The following is a 23,135-nucleotide window of genomic DNA, read 5'->3' as shown; positions in this document are numbered from 1 at the left end:
ACAGCGTCCATCACGATGCAGGAGGCCCTCCATCACCGGGCACACTATCTATGCGGAGTCCGACGTCACATGGTGATGCGTGGCGTAATGAAATGGAGATTGACCGACCATAATCTGTTGTTGATGAGATGCCGGTAAGTTACACCAAAGCGTCCAACGCCGCCTACATTTTATGTTTCGCATCTTACCATAGTCCGAAACAACTTTACACAGGCAAGCAGCTTAAACAAGTAGCACCGAAATTGGTCCTCCTTTTTTCCTGGTCCGTCAACATGACTGTCAAATGTAGTCAGTGTGATCGGAACTTCCGCACTGACGACGCTCTGCAGCAGCACATTCGAGATTCGCATAAACCTATTCAGTTGCCTAACTGCCAGATTTGTAGCCGGACTTTCAACGATAACGACGCTCTTGAGCAACATCTGAAACAATCAAGGGTTCATAAACCCCGGTCCCAAAATGTACGCACTCGAATACCCACCGAAAGCAAAAACGCGTCTGCGGACAGTGAAGCGGGAGTGGCAGATCAGATGAAACTTCTTCAACCCAGCCCGGCGGTCAACGAGATAGCGGAGATTAAAGTCGTGCCTCTGCTCACCGAGCATGTGCGCAAACGGGCGGCCGATCTGGCTGGGCCAGCGTCGGTTCCATTTACACAGTATGGCCTGCTCGGAGGTATTATCTCTGATGGCCGGGGGCCCGAGGCGCCTGCTGACCCACGCATTTTCTATAACATTGCGGCACCATCGAGCGTCTTTATATGTGGTAGTCAAGGGTCCGGAAAGAGCCACACTCTCTCTTGCCTGCTCGAAAATTGCCTGATACAGTCGTGCGCGAATGTCTTGCCACGGCCGCTCACCGGAATCCTTTTCCATTATGATACTTTCCTGTCGAATAATGCAGGCGAGCCTTGTGAGGCCGCCTATCTAGCATCCAACCGGCAAGTCAAAGTCAGGATTCTTTGTGCACCTACGAACATTAGAACGATCCAGGTGGGCCAACATATCATATAAACTTTGGACAGGCGAGCCGTCAGAGCTGATTAGCGTTTCAATAGAGGGTGTATTCGAAAATCCCAAACGTGGCAGTTGAGCCTCTACGACTTAACGAACGCGACCTCAATACAACACGTATGATGTCATTGATGGCGGTAAACAATTCGAAGGGAATTCCACTATATTTACATGTCATCCTGCGCATTCTGCGGGATTTGAGAATTGAGCAGCAGGAGCAGTCCGACACCGCAGATGAATGCATTCCCCCCTTCCAGTATGCAAAATTCAAAAGGTGCCTCGAGAAGGAATGCATGACCGAGACCCAGCTCGCGCCGCTGAAGCAACGTCTCGACACTCTCGAGAGCTTTATGGTTGGCAAGCAGGTTTATGCGTTTAACTCGGCCACAAAAAAAGTGGTACTCCTGTCAAAAGAATAAAGGCTCGGGAAAACGAGCAAGGAACGGATTGGACACCAGAGGTACGCTCATTAAACTTTCTTTGTCCATCGGCATACGGCCGAAACACTTACTCACAATTTCGAAAAACAAGGCTGGCAAGTTGACGATCGTCGACCTATCATGCCCCTGCGTGGAGGCGCAAACCGCCTGCTCACTTTTCAACATTTGCCTTAGCCTCTTCCTAGAGCAGGAAAGCAAAATCGGCCGTGTTGTGGCCCTGGACGAGGCCCACAAATTCATGAGCGGCGGCACCGAGGGCGCCGAATCGCCAGACTCACGCAACCTGACCGAAAGCCTGCTGCAAACGCCACCAGGCTTGCAGGATATTTATCTCGACGCAGGAACCCAATATCTCGCCTAACCTGCTGGACCTGTGCTCTGTAACAATAGTGCACCGCTTTACGTCCCCCGCGTGGCTGCGGGTGCTTAAGCAGCACCTGGCGGGTGTTAGCTCGTCATCACTGATCCATGAAAAGACGTTTTCCGGCGGCTGCGGCGGCGGGGAGGACGATGGCGACGGCATTGTTCCTATCAGGCTTCGCGGCGCTTCTAGTGGCCCGGCTCATATCGACCCACCTGCCGAGTTTTTTTCGCACATAGTCAAACTGCGTGTGGGTGAGGCGCTGGTGTTTGCCCCACCATGGGGACAGCGTTGCCAACCGAAAAAAATGGCTTGAGTTATATGGCCTAAACACTTCGAATAAATGGCCTCAAAGCGGAGCCTTCCACAGTGTTTTGCGTTGATCGGTACAAAGCATTATTTATTACAAAATTTCAGCCACAAAATGGTGGTGGTGGTAACGACAAATCGACAAACTGCCTGCGAGTCGAAAATTTTTCGCTTTTCGCTTTGGGCTTTGTTTGTCGTTCCACGTGTTGGATTGGGGGTGGGGGGATCACGTGTTTTTCTAACTGGGTTTGTGTGGCTTTAATACAGGTTGTGGCTTTAGATTTTAATAAAGTTGATTGTTATTTGTACTGGAAAATAATTCGTACTGTGAGGTATCCGCTTTGATGCCATTTATTCGAAGTGTTTAGGCCATATAACTCAAGCCAAAAAAATCTTGGTAAGGCCAATACAGACACCGGAAACATAAACCTGGATAGACTTCTCTTTGAATCTTTACGAATCATCGTTTTCATCATCAAGGTGGTTGAAAGCAGAATTAGGTAACATTGTCAATTAGCTAATTCTATAATCCCGGTACGATTTCCAAACGCAGGATGTTGCTTGTAAACATGGCCAATACACCTGGGTAAGATCTTGAGCGGACGCCTAACGCGAACATTCGCGGTGCGAGGCTTTTTGCGGCGCAGGTGCGCGAGTGGGCAAGTAACCCAAGCAATCCGATCCACCTCACATCTCAGGCGGGCGTCGGTGTCTCTTGTACACCAGTTCACGCGACGTGCGGCCTTCGCTCTGCCTCGATGGCATAACTGACTGCAGGCTGAGTGCCTGGTCTCCGTACACCGAGGTCCTCTGATTCCCGATGGCTCCAGAAATCCCTCCACCGGAGAAGCCGTCAACGCCGTTGCTATTATGGCTGCTGAAGCTCCCGCTATGACTATGAACGGACATGCCCGATTGGCGACCGGATATGTGATGATCTCCAGCAAATCTGTCTCTGACGGAACCATCATGGCCAGTAGCCTCAGCAAAACGATCTTCTAGCCAAGCTTGGCCTCCCGGATTGCATGTCGGAGCTGCAGATAGACGAGAATAATGAGGAGATTCGCGTACTCCTCTTGGCGTCTGATCCAGATGCGTCGAATCTGGAGCCGATTCGTATTTCGGGGCAGTTGGAATATGACCGAAGTTAGAAGCGGCAGAAGCCGGCTGACTTGGTATTGGTGGGAAGGCGGAGATTGGTGGGATTCCGTAGAAGGATATCGAAAAAGGGTCCCAGTTGAATTGGGATCGGGAGAGGGCTTGAGTTGGATCCAAATCAGGTGGCCAGCCAACCCCCTTGTAGATGGGAGGCTTTGAATATGAATCAGCGGAAGACGCGGCTGTGGACAGCGAGGGCGACTCCAAAATGGGCTCGACCTCTTTAGAGGGCGAGGGTGACAGGCGTTCCATAAGATTCAAAATCTTGGTTTTGACATTTTGGCTTTGCCCACAAAGTGGCTCGCTAGCACCATCCTTTTCCAGCCCATCAAGTACAGCAGCAGGCATACGGAAAGTGTAACGGTTGATAGCTTCGATAAAATCCTTGCGTAGGCTCTTGTGCTGTTCTTTCTCCTCGGCGTCAACACAATAGACGTCCTGATAGTACTCGATCAGGGCGTCTGTTGTGTTCGAAGTCAGCTTGAATATAACTCCATCGCATGGGAGATCGACAAGAACAACATTTGCCTCGATATTGACAAGATAAAACCCGGGATCCGAGTCTTTTGGGCCTTCTCGCATCAGGGATGCCAGGATCCAGATGGTGTTTGGCGATGATAAAACTTTGCTAAGACATGTTTGATGCTCAGCAACGCTATTGAGCGGTTCATTGGGTCTGATGCGTCTCAATGATTCTGCAAGCCACGGTTTGATCCTGGACCCGAGAACGATAGTCATGGAGGAAGGCTGCGGCGTAAAAGCCGCAACAGATTGAAGCTGTGTATTTGGTAGCATGCTGGGCGAGTTGCCAGAAAGAAAAACGGGAACAAATCAGGTGCAATCTCGACTGGAGCATTTTAAAGTTTGACTGAGCTTGGCTTTGTTGGCCTTTTTGAAATTACACTGAGTGTCCCGCCAAAATGAGCCCCCGAGAACCTGTACAACGGCGCATACATCGGCTCTTTCCGACCTCCATACCTCGAGCCTCTGCCCGTGAGACTTTCCTTGCTATGGCAGGGTGTGTGTTCCACTGCCCCTTGACGCTGAAGTGGAATGAATCAAGATGATCTAGCACCTATGTAGCTTGGTTCACTTTGCTTCCCGCAGCTTGTTGTAGTCGAGAAGGATTGAGAAAATTCTCAAATTGAATTAACTTAGAATGGTGACGCCCAATGTAACCACACCACCTGTACGGCGTCCTCGCCTGCAGCTTACTCAAGTGCTTGCAACCTTGGTAACCTTGGTAGAGCGCTAGCTTGAAACTCTGGAAGAAGATGTCCAGGAACCCGAAGTACAATTGCGAGGGATGCAAAATGTTCGCCAAGTCTGCTGATCGTTCCTTGCAGCCCAGCTTGTTGTCCCGGAACTCGTCACGGCCTTGTCGGTAAATCTCTGTAAATTCTATCAGCTCCTTTCACGTCAGACCCCATTGATGATGCTACAGCCTGGACTAGATCGCCTCGGTCCTTCATGGATCTTGCGGGTTCGCGACCATATGAGGTGGAAGGCTGTGTGTTTCGGCAGGATGTCTGGCGTCTCCGCCATGAATGCTGTTCCTGAAGACTCAAAGACTTCAGTCTCCAGGAACGTTATATAGCCTCTCAGATCGACTTATAGAAATAATTTTCTCGACTTTGTTCTACACTAGTATGACAGTGATTCCGTAGTCCGGCAATTTTCGTTCCATGAAACCCGTGCAATCGTCTCAAGCATTGGTCAAAGTCAATATCCGGCTATCTAGCGAAAACGGGCAAACATCCAGGACAAAACGTAGAGCCTTACAAACTCCGCTTACGCCAGTTCACCCTTGTGCTGTTGGTAAATTTCAGTGTGACCGAAGCCCTGCGATTCTAATAGAACCGCGTCTCATTGAGGCAGACGAGGCGGAAAACCGATGTGGTTGACCGGGTAAAACCTGGCTGTCTTATCGACATTTTGCGTTGGGTTGCATCACCGGGGGGCGAGCATGCATCCGGTAGCCTTGGCGCTGGTGGGAGGTTGGCTTACGTCCAGATTCTAAGAAAGTGCCAAGTCAATACGAGGGGATTTATGCTAGGAAAGTGCGGAGATGGCGGACCTATTTCCAGAACCGGATAACCTCCGGAGGGATCCGCTCTCTCAGCGTACAGAGTTAATGCACCTTGGGGCCGATTGCTTCCGCTGACCAATCCAAACGCTTAGCAGAACGGTCGCCCCAGAACCCCGCAGTGCAAATATCCTAGCCTAGTCTAAGAAAGGCGTTATTAAACCCGTTTTCCACTTCAGCAGGGGAACCTGGTTTCCCCCGCCTATCATTGCAGATCGGCTAGGCCCCGTAACGTACCAGGGGCTCCCAAAGCTGCGACAGGTTGGAGCCCAAATCAATCGGTTTTCTCCACTAGCCCCAAGGAACTTAGCGTTAAAGTACTGGTCACTCAAAAAGCGGGTCAAAGTAATAATAACGAAAAAGAATGTTCAAGCGAGACAAAACTGACCAGTACTTGTAAATGAAGTAACTCCGTCCTGAGTTTGCAATCAATCAATCACCCTTCGATCTCAGTCCCACGAAAAAAGCTGGGACATCCATCTTTCGCCCCATCTGCGTTTCGCCCCATCTGCCGGCACTATGATGATGAGTGGTGTTACGGAGTGGCGTGCCTGGGCGACTGCCAACCGTGACTAGCTCCACCTCACGTGACAAGGCGCCAGGGTGAGTTTGTTATTTGCTCGCTTAGGCGCGTGTACGCGATTGGCACTGCGTGCCTTTCTTCTTTACACTTACCTTTAGATCTTCGAATAGAATCGCCCCTATATTGCAGCCTTGTCTCTTTGGGATCGCTTTCGTGACATATACCCCAAAGCACCAGTCTACTTGTTCGGCATTTATTCCATTGGCATTGCATTCGTAGTTAGCTGCCAAGGCCTAATAACTGTGAGCCTAATCGCTAGTCAAGCTGCACTTTATGTAGGGTGTTTTATTCACCGCCTAGCCGAGGCGGGTGCGCTTTTGTTTATGCGCTTCGCACAAAGCTCCACCACCAACCAAACCAAGACAATTCTGATGGTCCATCTCATCTTCCGAATCCTAGCGCTATTGGTTGTCGCCATAGCATTGCCTCTGCTTATGAAGGCTATCAGCATGCCTTTTTGGTTATATTTTGTAAGTCGATTGAGCTTCTGCCAAGAAGGGCTGCGCCTCGCTGACCCCGACCGGCAATTGCAGGCCGCATTCGTCGTTCTTTTCGTTGCCGACCTCCTGGTGAATATTCCCTTTGCGGCGAAAGTAGTTATTAGCCCTGGTCCCAGTTCAACTCTTTCCACCGAACTGAATTTCCAATAAAGTCCGAAAGGTCAGTCCGTCACCTGTTGCCGTGGATTGCCTTGCCTTTTGGCGGTAAAACGAGATAAGAAATCTAGAATATACCGTAGACTTTACATTTAGGTATGCCAGTTTTAATGGGGTTCCGTTCAAGAGTGGCATAAATAGTACTTTTAAACCGAGAGCAGAGCTGTCAAATCGCTTCACAAGTGCTGCTGCTGCTTTTCTTTAATTTGTTTTGTCGGTTTCGTCATAAAAATTCAGTAAACTATTGGAATTCTGCCCGTCAGCAAATTGGCTTAATCTGGGTGGAGAACCAATTCGGTCGATGCGGGGCGGCATCGGCCACGGCGTGTCCGTCCAGTGTTTCCTCGGCCCAAGTATAAATAGTCCCATCTCCGTGCCAGTCAATCCCAAAAGTTCGAACAGCAGTCCCATCAATCTTCTTTCCCAGCTTCAGATTACAATCCCTCTTGTTCTTTTGCACCTGTCAACATGTCTTTGGTTCCTTCCATCACACAGGGGCAGACCAATGCCGTCGAACCTGTCAAGTCTCACAACCATGGACCTAGGCGTAACACTCCAGTCCCGCTACCTTTTACCGTTGGTTCACAACCTCCCGTCGGACCAAGCCACCATGTGCCGGTCAACCAGCCGCTTAAAACTACGACCTCTCATCCTGTATTCAAACCAAGCTCGAACGCTACCCAAAGGCCCCGTGGATACGCACATGATATCAACAAACAACCGGTGGCTGCCAAACGCGTAGCCAGTGATTCGAATTCGGGACTTAATCTATCGCTACATCAGATGGACCAATCGCACTTGACGCCAAGCTATGGTGTTGATAGCAAGTTGCGAGCCGAGTGTGGAAACCGGCGAAAGCATTGTTTGGAAAATCACACAGCCCAACCGCCGCTGGCAGAGCTGCCCCAGAATCCAGACAGAACTGCCCCAGCAGCCGAGGCTGCATTCAAAGTAGGGCAGTTCACGGAGCATGTCACTCATGCCGAACCTTCTGGCCTGATTGGCGATTCAAAAGGAAATTCGTCTCCTGGTGTAAAGGCAGCAGAGGCTGATAAGACTGCGACTGGCGAGAGCCAACTCGTCGAATCAATGGATCGACCCACCAAACGGCAAAGATTCTGTACAGGAATCCGTTCAGACTTGCCTCCGGAATGCCTAGACCATTCGCTGCTCCCGGTAAAATGGTCGCATTATGCCATGTCAGGAACGATAGCTCTCGGGGTCGACTGCACATATGCGGAAGAGAAGCTCGAGAAAGCATTGAGGCAAATCGGTTTTGTCGATATCGAGATCAAAAAATACAGATGGCCGTTCGGAAGCTGGATGGCGAACGAATGCCAGAGCTCAGATCGCGAAAGGCTGAGGATGATGGGCGATAGGTGTGTTCAAAACCTTTCTTTAGGTCTCGACGGAATATCCAAACTCCCATTCACCAAAGGCCTACAGTGGGAGCAGAAGTCTGTAAATTCATACGTTGGTAAAGTTAGAAAAACACTTGGAGAGGGCCGACTTTACGTGCCGGTCATGGTTGCCTGGGCTAGACGACCACATTGAAAAGCGTGCCGAGTAGTCTAGCGAACAGAAATGCCTATGCGAGATGAAGGCGACAGAGATGGTAAAACACTTCCCTGGTCTGAGAGGCAACAATGCACAGAATTCATGAAAAATACCTATTTTGGACTTAAGAGAAAAAGATGAACAAAGCAGCACTGCCCAAACGAGAAACAAGTGAAAAAGAAAACGGTTGGAGCTTTTCATATTATGTCTAACCATCGATGCCCGTCAATGCGCAGTTTCTCTGTTGCTCGCTAGCAAACCTTGCTACATGCAAATGGGGCGCCAGAAAACCGACAAAATTGTTCTGCTTGGGAAAGGTGATCGCATGGTAATGGTCGACAGCACTTGGATTTCGGGACTGAAAAACTCGGACGGGATTGCCGAATCTTCCGAAGCTGGACAGGTACGAAAGCCGAGATGGGCAAAAACAGAAAAAGAATCCATAGCGCGAATAGGCCTCAAGGCTGAATGAAGTGAATTGCGAGACATTCCCCGCTGGGTTTTGGTTGGCAACTGTCGTTCAACAGCGATCATATAAGCTATTACTCAAAGTGGGACAATCTGCCAGGATTTAGTCTCCTAGGCCTGTTTTACGGATGCATGAGGCTCGGCCTCCACAAGGACTAGAATTGGTCCAAAACTGAACTGCAACGAAGCCACATGGTTCGTATAAATTCTATTGGACCCAACATAGATTTGACCCTCGTCACAAGAGGACCGCAACTCACCGTCGCCATGTTTAAATGGAAGATTCTCGCGCATTCCGCTTTCGCCTCTGTAGTTCTTTCCTCCGTTTGCACCTTAACACTGAGCGCATATGCGCTTTTGAACGAGGATACTGTAAAGTCCGGCATAGTCACCTTGCAAGTAAGTAAAGTCACTTAATTCCTTGGCGTTTTCAAGCTGCTAAATTCAAAAGTTTGATGTCACGCAAATCTTAAAACTCGATGCGCTGGAACGGCGTTTCCCGCAGCAAGAAGGTCTTTTAGACGGCATAAGACCCGGAGCTCGTGTTTCCAGCATCTTGAACAATCTCCAGAGTGCAGCAGGAGCAGTTGCTACATCGGTCCCAGAGATTATCAAGGATATACCCAAAGTCATCAGCCAAGCGCCCCAGCTTATTTCGGAACTAGTTCCCAAAAACTGCTCCCTGGGGACCGGAGAGTTTTGTATCCAAATCGGTGACAAAAACTTATTTGACGCCCTGCCTTTTGACCTTTTTACTTTCATCGAGCCGGAAATTGTGAAAGTGTTGAAACAGCACTTTCAAGACATTGAAAATGTCGACGCTACTCTTACGCAAATCACAACGCCATATTTCCGCCATACCCTCATAGCCGGCGTAGTGCTAACTGGTATCGCTACTTTTTTTGTCGTTATGTCGGCTTATGGCCGTTTTGCCTGGCTCAAAAAGTCGAAGGAGATTTTATTTTCACCGAAGCCCATTGTTTTCATACTGAGGCTGCTTATTGGACTACTGCTTTGCGTTCCGTACATAATCCCCACCTTGACACTTTTTATGGTCCGGTCCAAGTTCGATGAGTTGCCGCCATGGATCGAAATTGAAAATGGTGACGTGTTCGAGCTTCTGATAGGATGCATATGTTGTGCACTGTTTGGGGCAGTTATAAGCAGTGCTGTACACGTTTTCGCAGAGGCTTTCTGAGGCCAAATTTTAGCTTGATCGTGGCCCTTGGGTACACTTTATAAACGTCTGCTTTGTAACGTGGTTTGAAAATCGTATTTCTGGTATAAAATTTTTACTCCTCGTAGTCCTCATCTACCGGGACTAGCAGTGATATGTTTTGTTTACTCCAATTTTGGTTTTGAATCTTGGAAACGAAAAAAAACTATAACTTTCGAACAATATAAATTTTGCGTTATGCAGTTCTGCGCACGACGTGCGCACTTGCCATCCAGCAACTATTTGCAATATGTTTAGCAATCCCGCATCAGCATGTAGTATGTGAGGCCAATATACCTTCACAGCTCCTGCCCTTGCTAGTCTTTAAATTACACAAAATCCACAGCTGACCTTTTTCTCATCATAGCTAAATCTAAGGCGACCCTTTTACACAGACATCTTTCGCTCAGGCCATCAAGGCTTGTAGGGGCTCGTCGAAGGATGGACGGTACCATGGGTAATTGCAATTGGCCTTTGTTCCATGTTTATAGATGTAGTCGACGTCGTCCGCCCAGCTGCTTTTGTCCAAATTGCCAAATGACCCGGTATTTTGAGGAACAACTGGGTAGCGAGCCACAGGCTGTGAACCATCCAATTGTCCAAACGTCTCTAAATCCATACTGAATGGTCGCAGCAAAGCTTTACCTGCTAGGGGAAACCTAGAGGTTGTATCCTCTTTCAAAGCAAAATCTTTTGGGAGGCAACCTCCCCCAAATTGCGGCGGGGCAGCTTCCTTCAAAGCCTGTAGCATTATGTTATAATCCCGTGAATTTGCCCCTATAGTGGTGGTAGGCTCCCCGTCAGATAAATATGGCATTAACGGTGGTAGAGCTGCTTTTGCCTCCGTCGGTGGGCAGGGGGTGGGTGTCGCGACGGCTTCCCTGGACCCAGTGGACGTCACTGATGCTATCCCGGTCGTTATAACGGCTGAAGGCGCTGCCATACCCTCAATGTTTTCCGCGAGGTGTGAAGACTGCTCATATAAAAAGGCTGTTTAGCTGACGAATCTAGCTTATAATTAACGAGCCACCTGATGGCAGTGGTGTGCGCAATGGAGCGCCTGAGTTATGACATCTTTTCTCACCCTTTCCAAACCTGGCACGTCTTTCTTTTCTAAATGTTTCAGATGTTGAAAGTTGAACGGCGCAGAAATTCGGTCTTTTGCCTTCCTTTTTCTCTCTCGACTGTTTCTTTTTCGGCTGAATAGCGATGTAAAGACACGCATAATTGTTATGCTGACAACCGCGACTGGTGGCAACGTGTATTGCGATCAAAATGGCCGTAACAGTGTGTTTGATTCGGTGAAGAGTTGTCAAGATTGGACATTATCGAGCCGAGATTCATGCGGGCATTGATTATTTATACCTTTATCCCCCGGCGTAGATGGATATTCGGACCCGTTCGATCTCCCAACTTTTATTCTCATTTGTAATCTTACTGTTTTTCTTTCCTGATAAGGTGCTCTCATGTTCTCTATAAAAAGCAGAGTCTACAAAGGCAGCAGTACAGCTATATTGCATCCAGCAGTCTTATCGCGACATTTATGTCTAAAACAAAATATCCAGCTTCCCTATGCGTTTTTACGATCAAGGGGCATGCAATGAATCAGCGCCGTAGTATCTATACGGCAAAGCACCCAAGCAACAATGGGTTTTATTGTGTTCCGGTGGCTGCGAAGGCGTCACAGAAGTATTTCCCCGAACTGTTATCAACAAATTTAACAGTAGCGTTTTGTCTAAATCATCGGTGGGAGCGCGATTGAGCACAAAGTAAGTGGGACAAAGTTTCGTCAAACAGTTTCTTGGTAGGCAAGTTTTGGGCTTTGACCAGCGCCCCGTTTAAGCCGTGGCATTGGTAGGTTAAATCAACCGGACGCCGAACAGGGGAAAAATAAAAGTGATTAAGCTGCCAACTTTTCGCCCGTCGATGGTCAGTTTGAGGAATTTATTCCTGTTTAGACAGAATTTTGGCCCTGAAGCGTAAGCCGAAGCCAAAGATAGTTAAGTAGACCATTATGTGAACTTTGGAAGGTACCAAAGATCAGCGCTGAAAAAGCCTAGTTTCGGGTGGGTAAACGTAACGCTAGGGTCTAATACCTTACCATGTTGTTTTTCGTTCAATTTGGAGTGTACGTTTTCTGCACTACAACCCTTATCGAAAAGCTTTTTCAATCGCACGATACCACAAAGGTCAAAAACACTGTCGTGCAGATATTCCCTCGAGTAAATTAACACATCGCGAGGCTTTGCAGGCAGATAGAAAGCTTGGTCATACATTCTTTCTTTTATTTTTCATTTTTTCTTCGAAGAAAAAAAGAGAAGGAACAGGTACGGAGAAACCAGCAGACTTTACCAAAGCCCCAGACGGGTTTTTGGACAATTCAGATTCCAAATTGGGAATATGTCAGCCAGGTGGATATTTCGGCCTTGCCATATAAGCTCTAATAAAACAACGCTTTTCAGTATTCCTATTTGATTTTTCTCGACCTTCAATTTTCAATAGTTCAGCCTGCTCATTTACAGACAAGAGATCTCATTTATTGATTTGAAACCAGGTATCTGATACAGCCCTTCTTTAGACAGAAATATCCAACTGCCATGGGAAACACTCTTCGGTCCGTCAAACTAGCAGTTCGTTCGAAAACTGTAGCAAACATACACAAATCAGAAAATGACGTGGCCACACCATTGTTTTTCACTCTGCCTTTCGAAGAGACGATTGAAAACGTCGGTCGGGCCTATTGCTTGCTTTACAAAGCGAGCGGTAAGATCCAGTCAGAAAAGCTGCGTCCAAGTCCTAGACTCAGCCACATAGTCGCCAATTCAAGGTTGCTTGCCATTGTGAGAAAGGAACTCGATAACACATATAGCGGGAGGGGTAAAATTCATTAAAATAACAGAGCATCGGTAGATGGCAGGCTCGAGATAATATTTGTAGGCGTTTCATAGTGTTACCTGATACTGTAGCTAGCTCTCCTAAAGCGCAAAGGTATTCGCTCCGCCGGAAGCGATATTCAAAAGCAAAGATGGGACAGGTCCGTAGCTTGGAACCACTCAGGAAATGTCATATAAATAAGGAAATATACCAACAATAACGCAAAGGTACGGTGCTATCCAAAAGATATAGTCTAAGTGGTGTTGAGGGTTAAAAAGGAAAACAATGGTCCAATGACAAAGAGCAGCAATGCTATGACGCAACAATGTTCCAAAACACACGCTCCACCTTTGTGTTTTCGTTTTTTACCAAAGTTGGCTTACGCATCGGAATCATACGACTGGGAGGCGTACCCCCATTTTTTTGTATATATCTCATAACCGGCTTGCCATCCCTGAACTTGGACATGATCGTCGACAGATCCTGAACTAGCAGCCGATCGTTGTCCTTAATTCCACCTATCTCATCTTCACCGATTCGAACAGGTACGTCCTCATTGTAATACAAAGCAGCGGTCTCTGGTTTATCCTTGGATTTGCCTGTCAAATGAAATAGCTTTTGAGGCTCTTTCAGTTTCAGCTCTTCCTGATATTATAACGCTCCAAAGCGATTGTTATCTTGGTGCCTTCAATGCTAACTTCGTGCGATTCCTTGTCATATTCATGTGGTCTAAGCGAATGGCGAATATCCGGGGCATATTGAATATCGCCGCCCCAATCGTTTGCGGTAAGTAAGAGATACACTCGCTCGTCGCTGCCTTTGTAAAGCTTGAGAATGTCGTAGCCTATCAGAACCGGGATAGGTGGCGAAACATGTGTGTACGTTTGGTTCATCACCGTATTGAGCCATTCATCGTCTTTGAAAATTTTGTTCCAAACTTGCATTGCTTTTTCTTGCTCTGGGTGAAGATTCGCATTGATCCCAACCTGTGCCAATCCTTTCTTTAAATGAATGCGAGATATAGGAGGTAAATTTGTAATCGTGTCGAAAATTTCTTGTGGCAGGTTCCCGAAAACTGCAAGCTTCTTCTGTTCAGACATGGGATCTGATACAAAATAAACTACCCGGCGTATCGTGCCTGCAAACAAGTATCAAGCAGCGCAGCGAGGGTCTCTTTTATAAGCTATCACTGTTGCACCCTGTCTATTACCTGCATTGGGGATCTGCGAAACCCTAGACTTGGAAAACAGAATGCTTCTCCAGCATCCCATTTTCGGTCCGGAGTTTCTGGAAGTCACCCTGAAACAGCGGTACGGAAAACAGGATTGCTGTTCCGGTGCCTTGTAGCACCGTGACGACTTCTACCCGGGTTCCGTTGTCATGGACCAGAAATTGTCCTCTGACGATGTCCCGTTTGTGGAGTTAGTTCCACCTTGTCACCCCATTTAATTGAAAATTGTAACCCTCAAAAACATATTTTGCATTTTCTGGTTTTATCCTTTTATACCGCAGTCCCTATCGCTTGACGCCCTTGAATCGCACGACAATCTAATTGCATTTTATTCCGCATTGAACGAGACTTCAGGGATCCTTAACTCATCGTTTGTCGTTCGTTGCCTACCATGCGATGGACGACATTTTCCCTCGCTTTCTCCTACCTCTTTTATCCATCCGAAAGTAGTCCTACGAAGAACACGCCGCCAAGGCCTGAGCTCCTGCGAAAGCGCACAACGTTCGGAACTTCTTTCGGCATCCCGGGTGACAATGCGACATTTGACTACGTACGTCTGTTCGTGCTTGGAAGAAAACTACGACTGACATGTAGCCGTAGGTTGTTGTCGGAGGTGGCAACGCCGGTCTTGCCGTAGCCGCCCGTCTTGCGCAACAGCAGAAAGGAACGGTGGCGGTCGTCGAAGCCGGCAGCTTTTATGAGATTGGGAACAGCAATATGAGCGAGGTTCCGGCATTTACTAGCATATTCGCGAGCAAAGGTGTCCACGATTGGCAGCCGATGGTGAGTGTATTTCCCAACGTATGGCTGCACCGGCCGGTAACGAATATTTCGTTATTCATGTTCGAAAGCTTTGCCATTATCGAAACGAGACGACGATGCTATCGAAACAGGTTTTATAAAAGTTGCCATTGATTGTAAATGCTGACCATGAAGTAAACAGGTCGACTGGGGATTTATTACTGAGCCTCAGATTGTAAGTCTTGTCACGGTCCTTTGCAAGACACCCGTCCTAACCTTTATTTATCAGGCCACGGACGGAAAGTCGATCCTGTACCCGCGTGGGAAATGCTTCGGGGGTTCAACGGCCAGAAACTTCATGGTCTACCAGCGCGGCAGTGTTCAGTCCTACAAAATGTGGGCAGACCTGGTCGGTGACGAGAGTTACGAGTTTGAAAGTCTCCTGCCCTACTTTGAGAAGAGTCTCAAGTTCACACCCCCCGACACGAGCCGAAGATTCAAAAACGGCAGTGTCGATTATGATCCTACCGTGCTAGGGGACGGTCAAGGGCCTTTGTCTCTGACCTTCTCACACTACGTCCAAGCCTTCGGTACGTGGGTGGTGAAAGGACTCGTGGAACTCGGGTTTCCCGTCATTCCCGGATTCCAAAGCGGCCATTTGATGCGGGACGGCTCGACCATGGGCCAAGCCTATAGCATGTATAACATTAACGCAACCACCATGCTGAGAGAGTCGTCCGAAACATCGTTCATGCGACTGGCCATGGAACATGAGAACTTTATCGCCTACCCATCTACTATGGCCAAGAGGGTCCTTTTTGATGAGGACAAAAAGGCCACGGGCCTCATGGTTGACACGCAGGGTGTCCAGTACATCCTGTCTGCCCGCAAGGAGATTATATTGTCAGCAGGCTTTATAGGAACGCCGCAGCTGCTTATGGTGTCCGGGGTTGGGCCAGCGGATACTTTGCAAAGATTAAACATTCCCGTCCTTGCAGATCGTCCCGGCGTTGGCCAGGGTATGCAAGACCATGTATATTTCGGTCCGTCTTATCGCGTCAACGCTCCAACGATGTCGTCGCTTTTTGAGAATCCCAAATTCGCCGCGCAACAAGCCACCGAATTCAAAAACAACGCGGCTGGAATGTACACCAACCCTGCGTCCGATATAATTGCGTGGGAAAAGGTCCCGACGGAAATGCGCTCAAACTTTACGGAGGCCTCACGGACAAGGTTGAGTGGCTATCCTGAGGATTGGCCCGAACTGGAATATATTTCCCTCAATGGATATTTGGGCTGGAACAACGATTCCCGTGGGGGATCCCCGAACGACGGGTACAACTATGCAACCTTGGCGGTGGCATTGGCCTCGCCACTTTCGAAAGGTTCCGTGACCATCGTTTCTAACGACACGTTTGTTCATCCTAAACTCGATCCCCAATTCCTTTCCGAGCAGGCCGATATAGAGGTTGCATTGGCTGGTTATAAAAGAGTGCGACAGTTTTGGCAGACGACCACGATGCAACAGTTTCTCGTCGATACGGAAGAAAAGTTCCCGGGCCGCTTAGTCCAAAACGACGATGATATCATAAGCATTATCAAGCAGAGCTACCACACTACGAATCACGGTTCCTGCACTGCCGCTATGGGTAGACCTGAGAACCCTATGGCCGGTCGGTTTACATTTTGCAAATACCGTTATAAGTTAGGTATTTATTTGTTCGAAATCGAGGAATCATGCTATAATACCTGCTAGGGCTAAGCCGGTGTACGGTTTGAGATCCAAACAAAGACGCTTGCCCGTTTTGTTTTGACTGCAGCCGGACAGGGCTCTGCCACCAACGTGACGCGGAGTTGTTGCTGTCGATTTTACCAGCCAAAAGTGGAACCCAGGTGATCGATTACCACAGGTGGCCCAAATTTGGGCCCAATCAGAAGCCCAAATACGGGCCTGACGAAAGGCCAGATCAGGGACCAACCAGCCAATTCTCCATTAAATTGAACATGGATAGCGTAGTCTTTTGGGTGATTTGTGTCGCTCGGCCACCTGAGGAGCCAAATTGAAAATGTCGGCAGGGAACAAGAACAGAAGGGAGGCAAGAGAAAATTGCCGCAAAAAACTCTCTGATCATATAAGTGGGTTTTCTTCTTCTCCCCGCCCGTTCTGATGCGTTCGCGCACGCACGAACAGATTGCAGACGAGAAGCTGAGGATTATCGTCCAGCCAAGCGATATACGTCTTAACCCAGGGAAAAATGACTCCTACCGATGGAAGTTTATGCTTGGTGAAGAAGATACCTTCAGGTCCATATTTGCGAAAAATCTAAGCGACCAATCGACCGGGATTTATCAGTTGTTGTCTTATGCAGTGGGAAAAAGGTTTGAAGCTGTGCCAGCTCAAGATGCGACCCCACTTTTTCAATCATCTACTACGGTATGTCTCCCTTGCAAGCCGGTCGCGATGGGAACTGATCTTTTCCTTCCTTATTTGTTTGCAGCTTTTGCCCACTGGCAAGAGTTTTACAGCCATGATCGAGGATCTTAGTAAGGAAAACGAAAAGCTTTGCGCAGAGGTCGAAGATCTCAAAACAAGGTTAGAGATCGAAGAACGAACTAGATTTAATACGGAGGAAGAGAAGCGGCAAATTCAGGTCAGTCAGGCGGGATTGCAGTTTCAAGTGCAGGAGCTTTTGGTTTTATCGAAAACTTGCGGGCGAGCGTTTCAAACTACTGCCGCGGAATGGATCAGGTTGTACCACTAAGTTACTAGAAGATCTGAAAAAGTGCGGAGCAGAGAGCACAGGCCACACCTGAGTGGAGAAAACCAAATAGGAAGCGCTGTTGCAAAAGATTATTGCGGGCTACAATTTATGAAATCCAGTTATGCACCAATATCAACACAGTTCCGCTTCTAGTTACATCGTAAAATCCCCGTTCTTATGCAAGCCAAGCCTCTCTCTCAAGTTAAGAACTGCAAGGAAGTCACCCACATCACCTGCCCCGTTATTTATATAGATTAATAATGTTTCCACGGCTCTCTGCGCGTTTTCCTTGGTTGGTCGACCATGTTCTGAGCCACCAGAATCGAAGGCATAGGAACAAGAGTCTGATGATTGAAGCACGTTGTGGTGGTTGGTCCAACTTTGTGGTGGCTCGGGCGATATAACAAAGGAGCTGGTAGGCGGTAGCTGTGGGCCTGGTGAATCTGCTGGCGGCACCTGATAAAAGCCGGAACTCAGCCCTTTTGGTCCACAACGCTGATTGGCTGTGTGGTGTGGCGCCTGGGTTTGTTTGCGGTCGAAGTCGTCGAAGTCGAGGCGTTTTGATGGCTCTAATCTGTTTTGGATGGATACAGATCCGCCGTCGGAAATAGCTAGACAGGATACTGGTGAGGCGGTGCTCATCGGGGTACTCATAAATGGCGAAACTAGATGCTTAAGTTAGTAATTGAACGAGAATCCGGTTTTTGATTTTCTTACACGAATCATTTTCGGGAAAGCTATTGCTTTTGCAAATCCGGTTGTCATCTTGAGTCGAGGCAGCTGGCGAATCCCGCAAGTAGTTTTGCGGCGATGCTGGCGATGTTTTACGTTGAGGGACGTATGGCTTGAAGGTCTGGAAACAAGGGATGCCGGAACGATGTTTTCGTCTGAAAGCTTTCATCCAGTTCAAGGATAGGACTCGTTTTGCAAGCTGCTTCGAAATTTCCGGGTTATCCTCGCAAATTTGCCTGATCTTTTCTCGAATTTGTTCAGCAGAAACAACGGAAGGGCGTTGGTTGATCCAGTAAATTAGTTTCTCCTCAATATCAGCCTCGGAAAGCTCCAAAAGATCATCTACAGCCAAGATCTTATCTTTTTCGGATAGAATCTTGGAGATGGTGCTAGAGGTTTTTGGCCAAGTTAGCAGATTTGCTAAGGAGCATGGAACAAAAGCGTACTTTGATCTTGAACTGTGCTTGAAACAGCGCAGTACCAAACAGAACATTGGTAAACACTTGCCTTCTGTCTACTTTGAACCGGGTCGCTATTTCGGCCTGCTTCAAACTCCTTTTTTCGCTGTGAAAATTACAAATCTCTCGTTTCAGCTTGTTCGATATCTTGACCCGTGGTTGTGGCTTCAACGTATTGCGTCCTCCGATTGGCCGCGTTGCAATTGGCGTGGCTACGGTTGGTGCGATTGGGGTGCTCTGATTGGACGGGAAACTGGGACTTTTCGCGCCGCTAGGCCAGATTGAACTGGTATCGAGCGAAGCCAATTGCGGATGTCCTACGCAAAATTGAATTTGGTGCTGCTGTGGTTGCACGTCTGGAAGTGTGTACGGGTTCGTGTTGTCATGTTGCGTTGACATGGTCTGTCTGTAATACACGCCTGCATAGCAGTTGTAACCATTGCTGCTGTCGGAGCCCGCGTGGCCTCCGGCAGTGTTCATGTTCATGCTTTTTCGCTAGAAGTCGGCGCGAAGCACCTTGTAGGGTGGCGAAATTGCTGCCAATAAAGTCCGTGCCCTGGGAATTAGGTTCTATATCACCTGAGTGCTGCATAAAACCGATTGTTGGCAAAATTGAGTGAACTGAAACGATGCTTGTAACAATTCGCAAAAGATCCGAGTTGGCAAATATTTTATTCAAAGAGATTTAGCCAAATTACATTTGATCATTTTACAGAATTTACCATGGTGATCGAGCGGCAAAGGGTAGCATGATATATGGCAACGAATTTGCTGCGAAAAGCCGCGAAAAGGACCTTTGGAGCTATGTTTTTCCAATGATGATGTAAACAGTCGCAGTACAACCCTTTGGATGGTATTTCGTCCCTGGGATCGTTGCTTTTGGCGTTGTTGGTGCTGTTGATGCTGTTTGGAGAGGATACGACTCCACCCAGTGGGGTTTAATTTTAGGCGGAGTACCCCACCGGGTCCGCTTGAAATGTGAATGATCAGGGGGCAAGTGGGGTAAAGAGAAACGCGAACCGCCAAATCCTCCAAATATTAGCATTTACCCAAAAACTCACTACTTTTGCACCAACATATCTCAACACAGAAACAAAATAAAAATATAGCCACAGCTTTACGATATAAGCTCGAGGTCTGTTAATATTTTATGAATTTTTTCGGTCTATTGGACAAATCTTGCAACAAAAGGAGCCGGGGTAGGATGAAAGTGGTCACCAAGATGGGAGGAAGGGGACGCAGTGGAATTGTTGGTCGATGTTAGATTGTATGGCGATCTGGGATCCGAAAATGATTTCGCGGAGCCGTTTTCAACGGTCCACACGAAGACGGACATGGACAGTAAGGGTAATGTCTTACAACACGGCTGGAATCCTTGAACCTTGCTTGGAATGTTGGGCATTCGCAGCCGTCACCTCCTCGGTAAAACAGATAGCAATGGACTGGAAGACCGAGCGAATCTGACTTGGCCAGGGGATGGTTTGATGGGGTGAGTAACATGATTCTTGGACCCTTACAGATAATTAGGGCTGCATAAGTCCCACAACTCCAAAGTACGTATGTATTGTTTCCCATAGTTCCCCCATGACGAGGAGCCATGTTGTGAGCACAGGCATTTCAGCGGTCGGCGCGCGCGGAGTTAGTAAGCATAAAAAGTTCTCAAATACCTAGACCGACCTCCAATGCACCCCGTAGGACAGATTCAAGGATGGGCCTGCATACCAAGTGCTAAAGGACAGCAGCCCCAGGATTTTACCGTTAGCGGCATGCGGGGGCTTCACATTGCAACATTGTCCAGGTGATAAGTGAGGCATTTTGACGATGTAATGCCAAGTCCCGCGTATGTATGTGACCAAAATAAGGACAGCGAGATATTGGCGATGTGACAAGCAACACTAGGCAGGATGGCGTCGCAAGTGCTGAACCCACAGCCTTGGACCTTTTTTGTCGCTGTGATGAGGTTGAACTGTCGCGACATTAATGACGGTGATTTTGGTAATTTGAACCAGAGCCTCGGGATTGTGATGAAGTTGGTGATGAGAAGTAACAAAAAGTCGAACGGTGATGCCGACAAAGTTAATGCGATTGGAAGGAAAAAGAAATATTAGCAACAGGCCTCAGAGTAGTGGGGTTTTGGCGCCACTGTATCCGTCGAAATGCTACTCCGTCGCAAGGAAAACCAGGGATGGAGCTTTGCCAAGGTGGTGATAAGAACCAAAACCCCGGGTCCAGCAAAAGGACGCTGCGATCCTCGAGTTTGCCACTTTTCAAATGCGCAGTTGGTGTTTGTGCGCCTGGAATACAGGGCCGAAAGGCCGAACCGAGATTATTAACCGAAGGATAGTGGGGCCCGTACATTTACCAGGTTTTACGGAAGGTGCTCCCTGCAAAGGTGCCGAATTAGGAACCGGAGGTGCAACCCAACGCAGCATTATCATATTGTTACTTTTGCACAGCACCAACATCGACCAAAAGAGGGAAAAAGGCGGCTATCACAAAAAAGATCGCCAAAGACCAGATTTGGACCGTTTGTGCGGAATCTAACTGCGTGGGCGAACAGGCGCAGGCGATGGAAACCCCGTTTTGACTGGCAACCTTCAGGATGTGGATGTAGGCATAGGGAAAAAGAACATTTATTATGAAAGTCGAGTCCGACGCCGCTACCATCGCCAACTCCTAGGTCAAAACAGTGGCTAGTCTACTTCATCAATACTGTCAGTTGCATAGCATCACAGGACCCTAAAAGCCATGGTAGCCGCGCCTCAAAACCACGTATCAAGCGGCGCAGCTGCTTCGAATGAAGACGACATGGTAACTGCCACCCCACCATTTCCCACACGTCCCCAGACCGATTTGCTCAGGGGTTGGGAAAGCCTGAAGTTAATACATCATCAGGTGCCCAACTATGATAATCTTGACCATTATCTCTGTCGCGCACTGCAGATGATTGAGTCCGCCCGCCAGATAAATGTGAAAAGAGAGCGGATCTACCAGCAGGAGCGTGTGGAAGCTCAGGCACTGCTTTACAGAGTGCACGATTTGCAGGAAGGACAAAAGGAACTTATGTCGGACCATACCAGGGCCATCAAAAACCAGGAGGAGATGATGAAAATCAATCAAAGTCTGGAGCTTCAACTCGAAGAAGCCGAGATGAACCAAGCTGCGTGGGAGCAGCAGCACTGCCAGCTTGTCAAAAATGCGGACCTGAACAATGCTCAAGTCGAAGGATTGGAACATGTGGTCGAACAAAAGGCGCGAGATTTGCTGGTCTTGAGAGAGCATAACGAAAGAATCATGTCGATGCTTTTGAAACATTACCCTAACCTTTTGGAGGACGGCAGCAATCTTTTTTCAATCTTGGAGAACGAAAGCGGAAACGGCAAAAAGAAGAGAAGGCGGCCATCCAGCTAGACACAGATAGGCGAAGGTTTTACCACTCGGGTAAGGACAAAGGCTATAGTTTCGAGTCTAGCTTGCCCGGTAAAGGCGTGAATATACCAAAACTTCAATGCACCAACCAAAACATGATATTGCCCATTGTCACCTGAAACCCCGGCCGTGTCCGGCCTTCGTTAACAGGAGATTATAGATACGAAAATGCTAGATCTTAATAAGGAAGACACAACACAAACGGGGACGGGGTATTTGACTAAAAAGCAAGGCAGACTAATGTGGGAGTTTGAGTTTTGGAGTTATTGCCGGCGCTGTACACGGTTCTTCGTTCTATCTCGACTCTAAGTCTACTTTGTTCACCTTCCTGCCCTAATTGGGGCTTTGGCATGCGACAGAACCTTGTAATCTAATATTGTGCTGAATCTCAATTGTGATGAATATGAAAATGTGGCGCTCCTGCTCCTGTTGTTTGGCAGTGTGACGTTTCCACGACAAATGGCTTGGCCGACTTTGGCACGGGCGGACTAAAAACGGGACAAAAGTCGGAGTAAGTATATAAACCTTTTGACTTGATCCAATCAAAACGATCACACTATTAACTCGTCTTTATTTTTAGTCAGGCCCCGGGCCATCAACTGTCTTATTTTACTCAGCCACATTGACGACATACATCGTACGAAAGAGTCGGAAATGCGTTTTATCAAGGCGTTTCCGTTAGCCGTTTCGCTTCTTGCTCCCTACACGGTGGCAGAAATGCGGCTAAACGTGACGGCGATCGGTGCACAAAATGGCGCCTCCACGATTGAATGTTGAGAAGTGGATTCGCCCATCGACGCTGAGGGCAATTTGAGTTTGGGGAACGTACAAAATATCACCTGGAGCGTTGTTCCGCCAGGAAAGTCCGAAGGGCCGCACAATGCACCATATAATTTGTAAGGTCGGGCAAGAAATAAGAGACCGTATTTCAGTCTCACTGACCATTCAACAGGTGGCTGTTCCTGCTAAAAGGAATGTTTCATTTTACCCTTCCCGGTAACGATTCGACGGACGCCTACCTGACGGCTGGGGAATTCGGTCTCTTGTTCGCGGCAGATACG

At 48.1% G+C, this 23,135-nt stretch overlaps 2 protein-coding genes across 2 annotated transcripts; one reads left to right on the top strand and one right to left on the bottom strand.

The window, feature by feature from the left end:
* Nucleotides 1-2,810: 2,810 nt before the first annotated feature.
* Nucleotides 2,811-4,076, bottom strand: PpBr36_11039 (uncharacterized protein; the record flags this gene model as incomplete). Its single annotated transcript, XM_029898144.1, has 1 exon — nt 2,811-4,076. One exon carries the CDS (start codon nt 4,074-4,076, stop codon nt 2,811-2,813), a length of 1,266 nt encoding a protein of 421 aa, XP_029743541.1.
* Nucleotides 4,077-7,074: 2,998 nt separating this feature from the next.
* On the top strand, nt 7,075-8,071 carry PpBr36_11038 (uncharacterized protein; the record flags this gene model as incomplete). Its single annotated transcript, XM_029898143.1, has 2 exons — nt 7,075-7,985; nt 8,065-8,071. 2 exons carry the CDS (start codon nt 7,075-7,077, stop codon nt 8,069-8,071), a joined length of 918 nt encoding a protein of 305 aa, XP_029743542.1.
* Nucleotides 8,072-23,135: the final 15,064 nt, after the last annotated feature.

The sequence above is a fragment of the Pyricularia pennisetigena genome, assembly GCF_004337985.1.
Source record: "Pyricularia pennisetigena strain Br36 chromosome Unknown Pyricularia_pennisetigena_Br36_Scf_12, whole genome shotgun sequence".
Classification (NCBI taxonomy): Eukaryota; Fungi; Ascomycota; class Sordariomycetes; order Magnaporthales; family Pyriculariaceae; genus Pyricularia; species Pyricularia pennisetigena.
This window is presented reverse-complemented; position numbering and strand designations above follow the sequence as displayed.